The sequence below is a fragment of the Glycine max genome, chromosome 9 (assembly GCF_000004515.6).
Source record: "Glycine max cultivar Williams 82 chromosome 9, Glycine_max_v4.0, whole genome shotgun sequence".
Taxonomy (NCBI): Eukaryota; Viridiplantae; Streptophyta; class Magnoliopsida; order Fabales; family Fabaceae; genus Glycine; species Glycine max.
In genome coordinates, this window is record NC_038245.2 from 1,124,903 (window position 1) to 1,139,264 (window position 14,362).

Sequence of the window (14,362 nt, forward strand, 5' to 3'; positions counted from 1 at the left end):
CGAGTTACGCAAAGCCAAAGAAGGAACAATAGCGTTGTCAGAGTCAGCGGTGAACCAAGTCACGAAACGCGCACGCACTGCTACAATACACTACAGTGTTTTTTTAATCATTTACTCGTACAGAATATTTTTTTTCTGATTTAGTGATGATTAATTTGTGTTGAAAGATCAAACTGATTATCTTTGGTGGAATTCACTCATTTTAATTACTTTTTTTCATACATAAAATTCAAATCTAAAACTTTATTAAAAGATACCAAATTCAGTATTACTGGATACAGTATGGTTTGATAGTATTTATAAGAGTAAGAATAATAAAAAAAGTGGTAGTACTAGTAAAACCAAAGACCAAGCAAGGCTGGTCAATCCTGCGGCAAACACAGTCCATCTGTTAATAATGCATAATCATATCCTTTGACCGACAGGTGTGAATCTCACCTTTTTCTAAATTGGATCATTAAGGCCACCCCACCTGTAGCTACCGGTGAAGAGGTTGTTCCACTGCCTTTAAGTCTCATTCATATTCATTGCTATTCCTCATTCACAATTCACAACAACACACAACATATTATTAAGACACACCCCAAACCAAACCACTTCACACAGAACACATATCCATTGGTGGTGAGTTCCAACTTCTTTCTTTGCTTTCTTTTCTGTCTTTTAGCTTCCCAAAGGAATATACTATCATATATCATAGTATATCCTCTTTCTTTTGTTTTTGTTTTTGTTTAGCTGAAGTTGGATCAGTATGGCAAATGCTAAACACACTTCACTTGCAATTCTGATCGGGAACCTTCTCTTATATCCACTATTCTTTGTTTTATTTAATGTAGATTTGCTGATCAATACACTCTTCATTTTATTTCTCATTCGGTTCTATGATCTATTGGCTTTTGTAGTCGGTACTATTCCCCTTCTTTGTTTTCCAAATGCTTTTGTGATTATTACTACAGCAAATTTGGAATATTTTGTTTCTTGAAAAAGCTATAAAATTCAACTTTTGTTATGGGTAAGCAAGTAAAGTAACTAAGTGTTTTGGTTTCCACTACAAGCTCCCTTCTCCAGAAGAATCCTATTCTATTCTCTTCTCTTGTTTTGTCCATTTTTCTTTATGCCTGCATTGGATATTTTTGCCGCATAAATCTATCTAACAGAAAGGAAAAAGTTCCATTTTTTCAACCATTCCTTTTTTCTTTTCTTTTTTCCAATTTGGGGCGAAAGAAAAAAAAATGGGACTTCAAAGTTTTGTTTTTCCACTTGGGGTTGATAACTTGCAATTCTTTGTAAAGGGGGAGTGTTTTCCACCATTCATCACACGCACTTGCCATCCTTGTTTTTTTTTTTTTGTTTGTTTCCTACATGAACGGTGGATATTTCAACTGCTTTTTTTGTAGTGTGGTATGATCCATGCTTGATTAATAGTTTAACTTGTTAGAAGGAGTATCATGGGTGAACAATTAGGGCTACTAAAAGTCATGGTTGTGCAAGGGAAAAGGTTGGTGATCCGGGATTTCAAGACCAGTGATCCTTATGTAGTACTCAAACTAGGGAATCAGGTAAATAGGATTTATATGTCAAATTCATTTTGTTAGTTTGTTTCTCTTAACATTAACATTATGTAGCATGTTTTAACCTTGAAGTGTTATTAAACTGTACCAGACTGCAAAGACCAAGGTAATTAATAGCTGCTTGAATCCTGTTTGGAATGAAGAGCTGAATTTCACTCTGACAGAACCATTGGGAGTTCTGAATTTGGTGAGTTCCATAATATTTAGTATGCCCCTCATTCTTTGATTTCTTCAGTCTTTCCTAGTTTGTTAGTCATTTTAGCAAGGAAGGCACTCAAGTTCAGTGGTTGTGAAATCCTAAATTTCATAATGAGAGATGAAATTAACCAATTATAAAAAAATGAGGACCAAAAATTGTTGTTTCTAAAGTATGAGGACTAAAAATCAATTTTGACCAAAAATTGAGGCACACATAAAACATATTTGATCCTTTTTTAATCTTGAATACAAGGAACTATTTGTTAGCTCTTATGTTGTATAACTGAGTTGCTTTTTTTTTTTTTCTATGTATAGGAAGTGTTTGACAAAGATCTTTTGAAGGCTGATGACAAGATGGGAAATGCTTTCTTGAACCTTCAACCAATAGTCTCTGCAGCCAGATTAAGAGACATCTTAAGAGTGTCCTCTGGTGAGACAACATTAAGGAAGGTCATACCTGATGGTGAAAACTGTCTTGTCCGTGAAAGCAGTATCAACTGTGTCAATGGTGAGGTGGTGCAGAATGTTTGGTTAAGGCTTCGTGGAGTTGAGTCTGGGGAACTAGAATTGACTATCAAGTTGGCCACACCTGTTGCTCCTGCAATATAGTGCAACAATTGCATGTGTCATAAGTGTAGATGTCTAACTAACTTTTATGTCTAGTTGAGTCTTGCTTTTGATTAACTCCTGCATAGATGTTTCTACCCAAAAATGAAAAAAGAAAAACTTAAATACGTTTTTTATCTATTAAATTTTGAGTCACTTTTGCCTTTTATTTTCAAATTTAAATTTCTTTCTTTTTAGTCCCTCAATTTAAAAAAAAATCTTTTTAGTCCCTTTTAATTGATTTTTGACTGTTTGAATTCATTAATTGTAGTGGTTTTTTAATGGATGATAGACTAAAAAGAATATTTTTTTAAAATCGAGGACTAAAATAATAATAATTTAAATTTGAGGCATAAAAAACAAAAGTAATCTAATTTGAGAAAATTAAAAACATATTTAAGTATAAAAAAACATTAATAGATGCTTATTCCAATTAAATTTAGCAGTGAGTTGGTGATGTCTCATACCCAGTTAAAAGGGCATTAGAAGCCGCATCTTCAAATCAACAAGTAGAAATTTATGGCTTCTTTAGACTTTATGGTGTTCTTCTCTTGTGTTACCTTGTACTACATACCTTCCTCCCCCAAAATAGTATAAATTAATATTCATTGTAGCTATGAGCATTCATTTGGGTATTGCGTGAGTTTTGATGGTATTGTATTGATCTGCAGATAAGTCAAGAAAAGAGAAATTGTGATGCTTGCTAATTTATACTTCACTTTAGTTATATAAATTTACACATTGAGATGGATCTAGTAAGTATGTATTTGTTTCTATTTATCATTTTACAAAATAGTATTCTTAAACTTGTTTAGAGGTTTAAAAGATAAAACAACTATGTCTTTTAATTAATTCCTAATTCCTAAACTTGTGCTAAATTATTCAATAACCAAAGGAACTGTCTATATGCTCTACATTTTCAATGTGAAAAATTGTACAAGTATAATTACTCGGCCATAATGCAGCTGCATTTACACTCGAGTAACAGTAACACTAGATATAATGATTTTTTATGCTTTCTAAATGGTGGTATATGGGGTAATTTTCCGGTGTCAGATTTCATTATTTCAAGTCCATGACAAACACTCATCGATGATATTATGCAGGACAGTTTCAAGAGTCAAGATGCTGAGCCAAAGCATAAAAACGTTTTGCTAGCAAAATTTTATTATTGATTAACTATGCTTTCGATTATTTAAAAATAACTATCATATTTGTATTTTTGCTTTTATTTAACTAGGTTTAAAGAATACTCGTTATCAAATTAAAAAAAATTTATCACACGTTTAAAAGTAGTTAAATGTTGAACACTGAACTAGATATAAAGTGAAATTCTATCTGTTGATGGCAGTGTTCCCTGATGTAAATAAAAGTCCCTTGCATTTATAATAACAATAATAAGGAGAAAAAGTCCCTTGCATTTAAGAAGAACAAAGAATAATTTTTGTTTTCTTGACCAGTACTTGTACTGTGCATGACATGTTCATAAATTTCTATAGCATCAGTAGATAATGTTATTTAATTGACCTACTAGCCCGTAGGTCCACTAGTGGGAGCATTAAAGAGTTTGTTTTGAGGTCAAATATTTTTCTTCTCCTATTTCTACTACTATACATTAAATTGAAGATATTTTTTTAATAAAAATTCAAAAATAAATTAAAACATCAAATAAAACAATTAATATGATGTGATATAATTAATAAATAATCTTATTCTCTATCAACCTATTTAGACTAAAGTTTGCAAACATAAATTCAAATCAAAAATATATTATAAACCTAAGTTTGATAAAAATGAGTTTACTATAACATAATTTATGTTTAAATATTTTTTGTTCAAATGTTGATAAAATAATTTTTTTTGGAAATACCAACAAAAATTATTTTAATTTTATGTTTTTATTATAAATATATAAATCATAAGTAATTTTACTTTAAAAGCATTAAATTTGACTTCTGATTCAAACTATTTGTCTCAAACATAAATATAGGTTGAAAGAGTATTTTGGAACTCCAAAAAAGTATGTTTGAGATATACAAACAAGTATCAAAACATACCCTATGTGATTAAAAGTTTGATTTTATATCTACTGGAAAAAAATAATTTTTTTTAAATAGATATCATTATCTTGAAAAATTAATTATGTATTTTTGAGGAACTGATATCCTAATTAATCGAAAAAAATAAATAACTACGTCACAATGTTTTTTTTAGATTAATATGTAATTGACTAATTGTGGATTAATATATAGTACAAAAAAAATTATTGTATTTTATAATAATTATTTTACAAATTATATTTAGGAAAATTTTTATTTTACTAATAACAATGCATACAAATTAAACTTTTATGATATACATATATAATGCTATTATACTAACATTAAATTTTTAAAAATAAGTAAAAAAATGTTTATGATTAATTTTATCCATAAAAAAAAATTGATGTAGGAACATTATTTTACGTAAAAGAGAAATGCCTATAGCTATTATATCCGATCAAGTTTAACTATAAAATTAAACAATTTCGCGGCATAATTTGCAATTTCATTATTAACTACTAGTTAAAAAAGAGAGGCATAGTAGCAGATTTAAACAGAAAAAGGACAGCAGTTATATTTTGAAGGTTTAAAAAGAAAATAAAAATAATTATATATATTAAAAGATAATTTATAAATAAAATATATATATATATTAAATGGAATAATATTCTTTTATTAATAGTTATAAAGTAGAATGTGAAGAGGCTAAGAACATTTTGTGATCACCGATGAATGTGTTGAAGCTGAAGGCGGTGTCGGAGGAGAACCCTAACGAGACTGTGAAAAGGGAAACGGTGGATCTCGGAAACGGAAGCGACGTCGTTTACATTCAGAGGTTAATACCCTCCGATCAATCATGGAAATGGTTCCATTATCTCGACAAACACATCCCATGGACCAGACCCACCATTCGCGTCTTCGGAAAATCTTTCCTTCAGGTTCATCTAATATAATTCCCTCAAATTCAACCCATTCTCTAACCTGGGCTTCCTCCAAAATCTCATCTTTTGTCAATTCCCCTCTGGAATGAAAAATAAAGCTATTAACTATTAATCTTTAATCTAATTTACATAATATGTACCTTTTCTTTGGCAGCAAGTGTAAGAAGGGATCATATTATTAGAATTTAATTAGAACTTATGTGTATGCTGACATTGTTTATTTTTGTAATGGTTATTATAAAATTCTTATACAGAGTGATCTCTAATTTGTTGTGTATTCTTATTCAACGGGCTTTTTTTTTTTTTCATATATCAGGTTACTTTTTGAATTGTGAAGTTGTAGTTTGTAATACTATTATGTAAGTTGGTATGAATATGAAATAAACAAACATTTCTCCAAAAGAAAATGTTACCAAACACGTGTTCAAGTTCCCTAAATACGTAGCGTAAAAAAAAAAGGTTCCCTAAATACGTAGTATTTGGGTTTGATGTGTATGAAAAAAAAAAATTATTGATAAGGGTGTTCACTCAATGAATCCTCTCATATTAGAATTTACATATCCTTGCTTGTAACTGAAGAGTGGAGAATGATAGGCACACAATTTTAGCATGATAAGATGAATCTTAACTTGGAGTCTGGAGATTGCTCTCTTGTATATGGCTATGATAGATAAACGGAAAGGTCCTTATGATATCAATGTGATGTTACGTAGTTCTCTGCAGCCTCGAGACACATGTTATGTTGCAACTCCAGGATTGACTGAGTTGACTTACAGCGGATATCAGCCGCATGCATATTCTTGGGATGATTATCCACCACTTAAAGACATGCTGGATGCTGTAAGAATGACTTTTAATCCTCAATTCTGCTAATGATGACAATGTATTTGACTAATGGGTTTTTGGCCAATGTTTGTTTTGTTACTTAATATTTCTTTCTACTTACTTCTGAAGGTCCATAAAGCTCTCCCTGGGAGTAGTTTTAATAGCTTACTCTTAAATAGGTACAATGGTGGTAATGACTATGTTGGTTGGCATTCTGATGATGAGAAGCTTTATGGACCAACGCCTGAAATTGCGTCTCTAACTTTTGGATGTGACCGCGACTTTGTTTTGAAGAAGAAGCCATGTAAAAAATCCTGTGGTATGAATTCTTTTGTTATTGGAGTTAGCAATGCACTTAGAGTTTGTGTTTAGTTTCATGGTGGAAAGCTTCAAAACAGATTTTGCTTTTAGTAAAAATACGTTAAGATATTGTTCGATAAAATTGATTTTGCCACCAAACCTCAGTTTGACTGGAATAGAAGTGATAAAAATTAGCTTGTGTTGGGTTGAAGAATTTACACTAACTTTTACACTTGCTTTCAAGGTAAAAACATTCAAATATAAATCAATTCACTTCAAAATAAATTTTAACCAAAATCAATTTTGCAAAAGCCCATCCAAACACTAGTCTCTCTTTTTCTGTGTATGAGTAATACAATGGCAATGAACCTTTATGTGCATGGACTTATTATCATTTGTTATGGATCTTCCAGATGGAAGTGATGAACCTGCCAGCAAGAGATTGAAGAAGGGTAGCCATGATGCTGATCAGCATACATTTAGACTTAGGCATGGATCCCTTTTGGTGATGAGAGGCTATACCCAAAGAGATTGGATTCACTCTGTGCCTAAGCGTGCAAAAGCTGAAGCTACACGCATTAACCTTACCTTTAGGAGGGTTTTTTGATTGGCTTGAGACCAAAGCAAGTTTGTGGTAAATCTACTTCTGGCATTCTAGAAGGTATCTGTTTTTTTTTCTTTCTTTTTTTTGTGACAGATTGATATGAAAATTATAATTTCGCAATGAGTAATATGATAGTATGTCTCGATTTTATATTTCAAGCTTTATATAGATATGCTAATGTTACTACTACCTTGCTTTATATAGAAAGTTTTATAAATAAAAATTTCACTTGTAATCCATTTATTTAGTACTATTTTCTTAACTTCAAAATTTCATTCCAACTTGTTTTTTCTCTCAAAATTTCATTCTAATATTTTTATCACAGAATATAGGCTCCTTTAAATTTTATAAGCATTTGAGGTGAGTTTACTATTTTGCTCATAAATTCATTATTTCCTTAGTTTACTATCTTCAACTTAGGACTTAAATAAATTATGCCAATTTTAATATTTTAAATTATATTTAAATTATAAATCAGTATATTCTAATTTTACCCTTTTAAAATATATTTTCCATTCTAGTATTCAAAATTAGTCTAAATTTACTTCTTATTCTAACTTTTCCCCAAATGCTAATTATTTATTTAAAAGACTTTTAACTAATTAATATCATTCTATTAAGGGTTATAAAATTTGCTGTCCATTGTTTTACTATTTTTTTATGAATCCTTTTTAGTCGAATCTTTTACTAATTCCCCCAATGAATCGTATTTTAAGTGTTCTAACCCATTTTGACCTCTTTAAACAAAATTTTTGTGATTTAATACCCCTTATCCAAATGTCATAAAATTCTTATTAAGGTGTCAAGATTCCATTTATGTGTTCTTAAACCTTATTTCAAATTATGACAAAAAAATACAACCTTACTTGAAGTCCAAAACTTAAGATTTTTGTCCAAATCAACATATATAGAACATTATCAAATTCAACATATATTACTGTATATTATATGGTAAATATTACGCTGTCGATATGCCACCACAAATCATGTTATAAAGTATCATATCCATGTGAATAAAGAACCAAAACCATCAGGAATTCAACTTTAAGCAACAAGATAGCGTAAGATGTAATTAGTATAGTTTTAGATATCATGAGAGGAAAAGAGATACAAGAAAATGAAACACTTAGTTGATATTAACTGAGATGTATTGCAATATATATGACATATTCATTACACCTATAGTACTAAAGGCTTGTTTGGACAATTTTTTTTCATAAAAAATCACAAGAGAAAAAATAAGAATGAAAATTAAATAAGCTTCTCCAAAAGTTTAAACTGCTTTATGCATAATTTATAAAATCTTACATATACTTTTACTGAAAAATCTTTCTTATATTAACTTTTCTAGAAACTATTTTTTTAATCTTATATATAAGTTAATTTTAGTTTAATTTTAACTCATTGAAAAACTTATTTAATTTTTGTCTTTTTTTTTCCTTCTATAAGTGCATACGAAGACTATATCAAAATAAGCCCTAACTCTTCTTTATACTAATTAAGGAAACAAATTAATAGATAAAAAATGTAGTAACTAATCTTAAGAATCAAAAGAGGAAATAGTTGACAAAAAAAGAAGAATCAAATAGGAAATAGAGAAAATAATCGCGAAAGATAATCTAATATGCTCTTAAATATTTTAATTGTAACAAATATAAAAATATTGTATCGCTAAGTTCACATTCCCACAAATGATTTTTTGAAAACCTTGAAACTAAGCCATTCTGGGTACTAAAATCATTTAATTTTATAAAACTTATAATGAGGTTCAACCCTCTTGAGACTGTTTCTATAATATGCCATACTCATCATTTATACTCATAACTGTAATGATCCAGAAGCTGCTACATGACACTAACATATACAACAACATAAAGATCCATTTTAAGTTCTTTCAGAATTTAATTTGATTAATGAATATACTCATTAACTTTTCACAATTATAAACATACTATCTAATCATCGTTCATAATAAAATTAAACATCGCATACCATCTAGTAATCATCATTAAGTCATAAAGCATAAATGGCATTGTGAATTAGAGCACTACAACAAAACATCTCAAAGCAAATATAACAAGTCTCAGAGGTCCGTTAAGAAAATAAATACAACAATTCATAAAGATGACATTTATTCCCTAAGTTGTTTCCCTACAACAACAATTGAAGCCAAAGACTAAATAAAGGTCGGATCTTGGTCTTAAGTCCATCAACAAGCTCCACATCAATCATGAACGTCATGCTCCTCTAAAGCAACATCACTAATTGCTCCCAAAAAATGTAAGGGTAAGCTTATTTTTAAAAGAAACATAATTTACAAAAGATAAGCATAAGCACATAAGTCAGCTTAAAAAGAATTTTGACCAAAAAAAATGCTAACAATTAACAATATTCATCATCAAGAAACTACACATTTATGAATCATGTCATGCCATGTAGACACTACTTCAAGAAGATTTTCACCTTTTGAGTAATTAACATAGGTACATCTCTTAACATAGTTATCCTGCCTAACCATTGGGAGAGACCTACAATTAATGTTGTGGAGGAAGTATGGTTGTATAAAAAAAATTGATGAGCAAGAGTAATGATTTACCTTAGTAAGACTTGCAAAGATCTTAATTTCTAGAAGAATTTGTCCACTTAACTATTTTATAGATCCATTCAATGTCAACTACTACAAAAACCTCAAGTACTCGGTTAAGGGTTCATTATGCACCCTCAAATTACATGTATTCTAAATGCCAGTTATATATGTATGATGTATCAATCAACTAACAAACCAACATACATCAATCATTCAAATATTCACCTATTCTAATATCATAAGAGGTCATCATATCATAAATTCACCATTCATATACTCATCACACTTATTAACTCATGTATAGTTCACTACGCATAGCAAGACATTCAATACCATGAATTCTTACAATCACCACACCAAAATCCTCATATGAACGAGAATTTTATGATCTCAACATAAACTCAACTTTAGCATAATTATAAAGGCTCATGGAGTAAAGATAGTTTCATATGGATCCCATTTGAAAAGCCATTTAAAAGCATCCAAGAATCACACGTTGGCTGTCTTTGACCCGCTTAAGCGGTCTCAAAGAAGCCCCTTAAGCATTGGTTGGGACCCCAAAATTTTAAATTGCTTCTCTCACTTAAGTTGTCCAAGATGGTCTCGCTTAAACTCGGGTCTTGTAACTATGAAAAATGCACGAAAGACATTATAATGGCTTCCCAAGGTTTTCAAAACTCAAATAACTTTGTATTAATCCAATTTGTGGAATTCAAAAACAACAAAACAACATTTTAAATGAAAAAACACATCACTATCTCAAATCAAATATAAACTTTCCTTATCTCTACAAACCCAAAGGTGATAACTTTTGAAGAAGGAAAGAAAAGAAGAAGCTTTTCATCAACCCAGTAGTAGCTCACACTAAGACGGTACCAAACCGCACCCAAAACAAACTCAAATCAGATTTCTGGAACCTCCATGGTTGCTTTCAAGAGAAGGACATTGAAGAAGAAAAGGGTCTCCTTTGAGCAATTGGACCAAAATCGCTAACCTCGAGGGGGTTGATTTCTGGGAGAAGAAGATAGTGAAGGAGAAGTTTTGTGAGTTTTTTCTAAATATGAGGGTTTATGGATAGGTTTTTAGAAAACCCTTGGACTTCCCTATCCCACTTAGGCTTTACTAGGCACCCCCTTCTCTCATAACCAAAGTCCATCCATCTAGGCCAAGCATTATAAAATCCACTAAACACAAATACAACATATAATTACTCACCATATTTATTAATTAATAAATTTAAACACTGTAATTAAATATAATTCCTATTGCATTTTAATTAAATCACTTATTCAACCAGTTTATGAAAAACACAACAGTTACAATAACAATTATACTTTTGAAGGTTATATACTTTCATGTGCCTAACCAAAATGGTTTTTATTTACAAAAGGAAAATTAAGAATACTCACTAGTTAAATGGTATGAATATGAATATCCTCCAAGGTTGGTGTTCTGTTATTTAGATCAAGAGTTGAGCTTATATTTGAGGCAGTAGAATACTCAGTCCAAGATTGATAGTCTCCAATTGGAACATGCTCAAGTTCATTATCGTCATGTCTTTCTTGTGTATTAGACTTCCCTTCCAATTTTCGAATTCCTTCTAATTCCAATGTGACTTCCTTCATAGTTGGTCGTTTTTTCCCATTCAACTCTAAACATCTACTTGCAAGATTGGCAACTGCCATGATATGTTCTTTCTCCCCCTCCTTCACAACTCTTTCATCAACAATATCAAACAGACGATTTTCCTCCAAACAAAGAATGAAAGATGAAGCTAAACTCTTGGCTTCCTCTGGATTTAGGAGGGATATTGGCTTTTTCCCTGTTAAGAGTTCAACGAGAACTACTCCAAAGCTGTAGACATCACTTTTTTCTGTAAATTGACTAGTATGAAAATATTCAGGGTCCAAGTATCCAAATGTTCCTTGAACTACTGTGGTGAGGTGAGTAGCATCAATAGTAACCATTCTTGATGTACCAAAGTCTGCTACTTTTGCCCTATACTTTTCATCCAATAGTATATTTGTTGACTTGATGTCTCTGTGATAAATAGGTCGAGAAGCAGCCAAGTGTAAGTAAAATAAAGCTCCTGCAACTTCAGTGGCAATTCTCAAACGAATATCCCATGTCATTGGAAAATCCTCATTTTGTCCATGCAAATACTCAAAAAGGTTACCATTAGGAATGAATTCATAAACAAGCAAGGGAATTTCAGTCTCCAAGCAACTTCCTAACAACTTGACGACGTTTCTGTGGTTAATTTGTGAAAGAATGATAAATTCATTGATGAATTCTTCAACATTTCCTTCAACTTTGAATTTTTTCACTGCAGTAATTTTTCCATCTGGTAACATGCCTTTGTAAACAGTACCTTGACCTCCTTTTCCAAGTACCCTATTCTTATTAAAGTTGTCGGTGGCCTTCTCTAAGTCCTTTAAGCTGAAGAGTTTAACTTTATCATCATTAACTTCACCAGAAGACAACATTTGCTCTAACAATAATCCCCCATTTTTTTTGTAGAACATTTCTCTGCGTTTATGCAGTATGGTTTTTATTACAGCTTTACCAATTCGCCATACAACTTTACCCATTCGCCATAAAACAAGGAGTAAAATGATGGATCCAAGGCTTGCAGAAACTCCTACATATTTGGCACATAAATACATAAAAATAAGTCCTTTTACCAATTGGGAGCAAGTTTCATCCTCAATAAAACACCTAACAGTTAAGGTTAAACTAGCATACAAATAACAGATTAGAAAACCTTATAGTCTTATAAGTTATAACTATATATGTACTTATATCCAAATTCACAAGGTAGTTGTAGTAGAGACATACATGAAAATATGTAGTTTATTTTGTTTTTTTTAGCAATTTTTTGTTAAGCACATATTAGTCGATGAAAAACGAAAGAAAAATAGTATTTAACAAAATAGTAGCTCAATATGCTAAAAGATGTCTGGAAACTTTTTCTTGCCAAAGAACTTAAGCCCATAAGAGGATTTGCACAAGATATTGTAAGACACCGTGTATGTGGGTTATGTAATGTATTTACCAAATATGAAAAAGACATAATAAGAAAATGTATAAAAAGGAATCATCTTTAGTTTTTAAATTTTAATTATAGTATCTTAAGTCTAAATCCAATAGTGAAGTAAAGGTTCTAGTAGTTTTCTTGTTAATATAAATAGGATGATGTAGGAGATATAACTTATAAGCTTAAGCTGGGTTGGATGATTAAGAAAAAAAGGGAAGGAAATGTTCGATTTCCTTTACTAACAATCTAAAAATTTGTTATGAATAATCTATTTGGGAATATTCATATCTTTTATAATTTTTATTTATTTTTATTTATTTTTTTGTAATTGTCACAATTATTTCATTCACAATTGGTATTGCAAGAAAAAGTCACGTAAAAAATTTGATATGGAAGAAAGTTGTTCTTTAAGTTCATATTTAAGGTTAGATTTTTCATTTCTCTAATTTCATTGTCCATATTATGTATTTGGTAGAGTATTTGTATTCATTTAAGGTTAGATTTTTTTTCGGCAAATTTTAACTCAATCTTTTTATTTTTTGGTAAAATTTACCCCTGACTATTTATAATTTTATCCCTAACTTCAGTGTTAATTAATGAATAAATGATATGAGATAAAATTCACAAGTTCTTAAAAATTGAAAATAAAATATGCAAAATTAATTTATTGGATGTAAAATTATCAAAAAAGAGAAAAGTTGAGACGAAAAAATGTCAAATTAAAAAATATAATACACGAGTACTTTCAAGTTTATCAGCCAAGTTTCATGTCAAGATTAAGATATATTATTAATTTCTTGATTGAGTGCATACCGTTTCAACTCTCAAGACGAATATTGTCTATCGATTACCAATATTACAAAAAAAAAAAAAAAAAGACAATATATTCATCTTCTAGGGCAAGGTTATTGATATCCAAATCTTCGATCGTGCAATCAGCAAAGAAAGATTAAAAACAGTAGGCTATGGGAACGAAAGAAATCAGGTTGGATGAAAATGGAAAGGATAGATCAAATAGACTCTAATTGAATATCTCACATGGGAGAGAAAATTTAAATGTATATATTCTATTAATTATCATTTTAGTTGTCACCTAATTGATCAAAATTGTTTAATTTAAAAATTTTGGAGACAAAATTTGTACAATTAAAATATAAATTTTAAACTAACCCCTTAATTAATATATAAAGATAATTAATGTTTTTTTGTGACATAATTATTTTTTATTAAAGAAAAAAAAGCACAAGGAATCATATTAACCACTTCACAGTTCATACATACCTATTATGGCCTGTTTTGCTAGACTTGGTAATCCTTTGGTGGATTTCGAAGGAGAATATGCATCATCATCAGCTGAAATGTAAGAATAAGAATAAAGTTGAAAATATTTATGTAATAAAAAAAGTTGAAAATATTTATAATAATGTTATTGTGTACAAATGCTGAGGAGACTTGATTTGCTTAATAAATTTACTGGTTCAATATATTCTTAGTTCTTGCAAAAAGTGCAAAGTAAAAGTTTTTTATTTAGGTTTGAATATATAACAAAATTATGTAAAAATGAAAAATATATTTTTAAAATTTTATGAGGACCAGAATTATATTTTAATATTTTATTTATTTCTCTAAATTAAATGTCATGTTACGTACA

General features: G+C 30.0%; 3 protein-coding genes across 6 annotated transcripts in view; 2 read left to right on the top strand and 1 right to left on the bottom strand.

The window, feature by feature from the left end:
* Positions 1-467: 467 nt before the first annotated feature.
* On the top strand, positions 468-2,554 carry LOC100499880 (uncharacterized). Of its 4 annotated transcripts, XM_014779548.3 has the most exons (5): positions 545-624; positions 837-905; positions 1,439-1,559; positions 1,663-1,758; positions 2,085-2,531. In XM_014779548.3, exons 3-5 carry the CDS (start codon positions 1,449-1,451, stop codon positions 2,376-2,378), a joined length of 501 nt encoding a protein of 166 aa, XP_014635034.1. In that variant the 5' UTR covers positions 545-624; positions 837-905; positions 1,439-1,448; the 3' UTR covers positions 2,379-2,531.
* Positions 2,555-5,106: 2,552 nt separating this feature from the next.
* On the top strand, positions 5,107-7,237 carry LOC100785387 (DNA oxidative demethylase ALKBH2). The gene is made up of 4 exons (XM_003534919.5): positions 5,107-5,355; positions 6,082-6,198; positions 6,313-6,502; positions 6,897-7,237. Exons 1-4 carry the CDS (start codon positions 5,146-5,148, stop codon positions 7,088-7,090), a joined length of 711 nt encoding a protein of 236 aa, XP_003534967.1. The 5' UTR covers positions 5,107-5,145; the 3' UTR covers positions 7,091-7,237.
* A 1,839-nt stretch (positions 7,238-9,076) lies between these two features.
* LOC100775935 (wall-associated receptor kinase-like 8) overlaps positions 9,077-14,362 on the bottom strand; it is a 9,177-nt gene continuing 3,891 nt past the window's right edge. The window contains exons 2-4 of the mRNA XM_041005297.1: positions 13,993-14,064; positions 11,084-12,315; positions 9,077-9,348 (exon numbers count right to left, since the gene is read on the bottom strand). Coding sequence (XP_040861231.1) covers positions 11,087-12,315; positions 13,993-14,064 — 1,301 coding nt within the window. The 3' untranslated portion in view covers positions 9,077-9,348; positions 11,084-11,086. The remainder of the gene's footprint in view (positions 9,349-11,083; positions 12,316-13,992; positions 14,065-14,362) is intronic.

Excerpts from the sequence above, each read along its gene's own strand:
- LOC100499880 (XM_006586564.3), top strand. The coding sequence starts at position 1,449 with ATGGGTGAACAATTAGGGCTACTAAAAGTCATGGTTGTGCAAGGGAAA. Across the intron at positions 1,560-1,662 it reads TACTCAAACTAGGGAATCAG|ACTGCAAAGACCAAGGTAAT; the intron begins GTAAATAGGATT and ends AAACTGTACCAG. Across the intron at positions 1,759-2,084 it reads CATTGGGAGTTCTGAATTTG|GAAGTGTTTGACAAAGATCT; the intron begins GTGAGTTCCATA and ends TTCTATGTATAG.
- LOC100785387 (XM_003534919.5), top strand. The coding sequence starts at position 5,146 with ATGAATGTGTTGAAGCTGAAGGCGGTGTCGGAGGAGAACCCTAACGAG. Across the intron at positions 6,199-6,312 it reads TTAAAGACATGCTGGATGCT|GTCCATAAAGCTCTCCCTGG; the intron begins GTAAGAATGACT and ends TTACTTCTGAAG. Across the intron at positions 6,503-6,896 it reads GCCATGTAAAAAATCCTGTG|ATGGAAGTGATGAACCTGCC; the intron begins GTATGAATTCTT and ends TGGATCTTCCAG.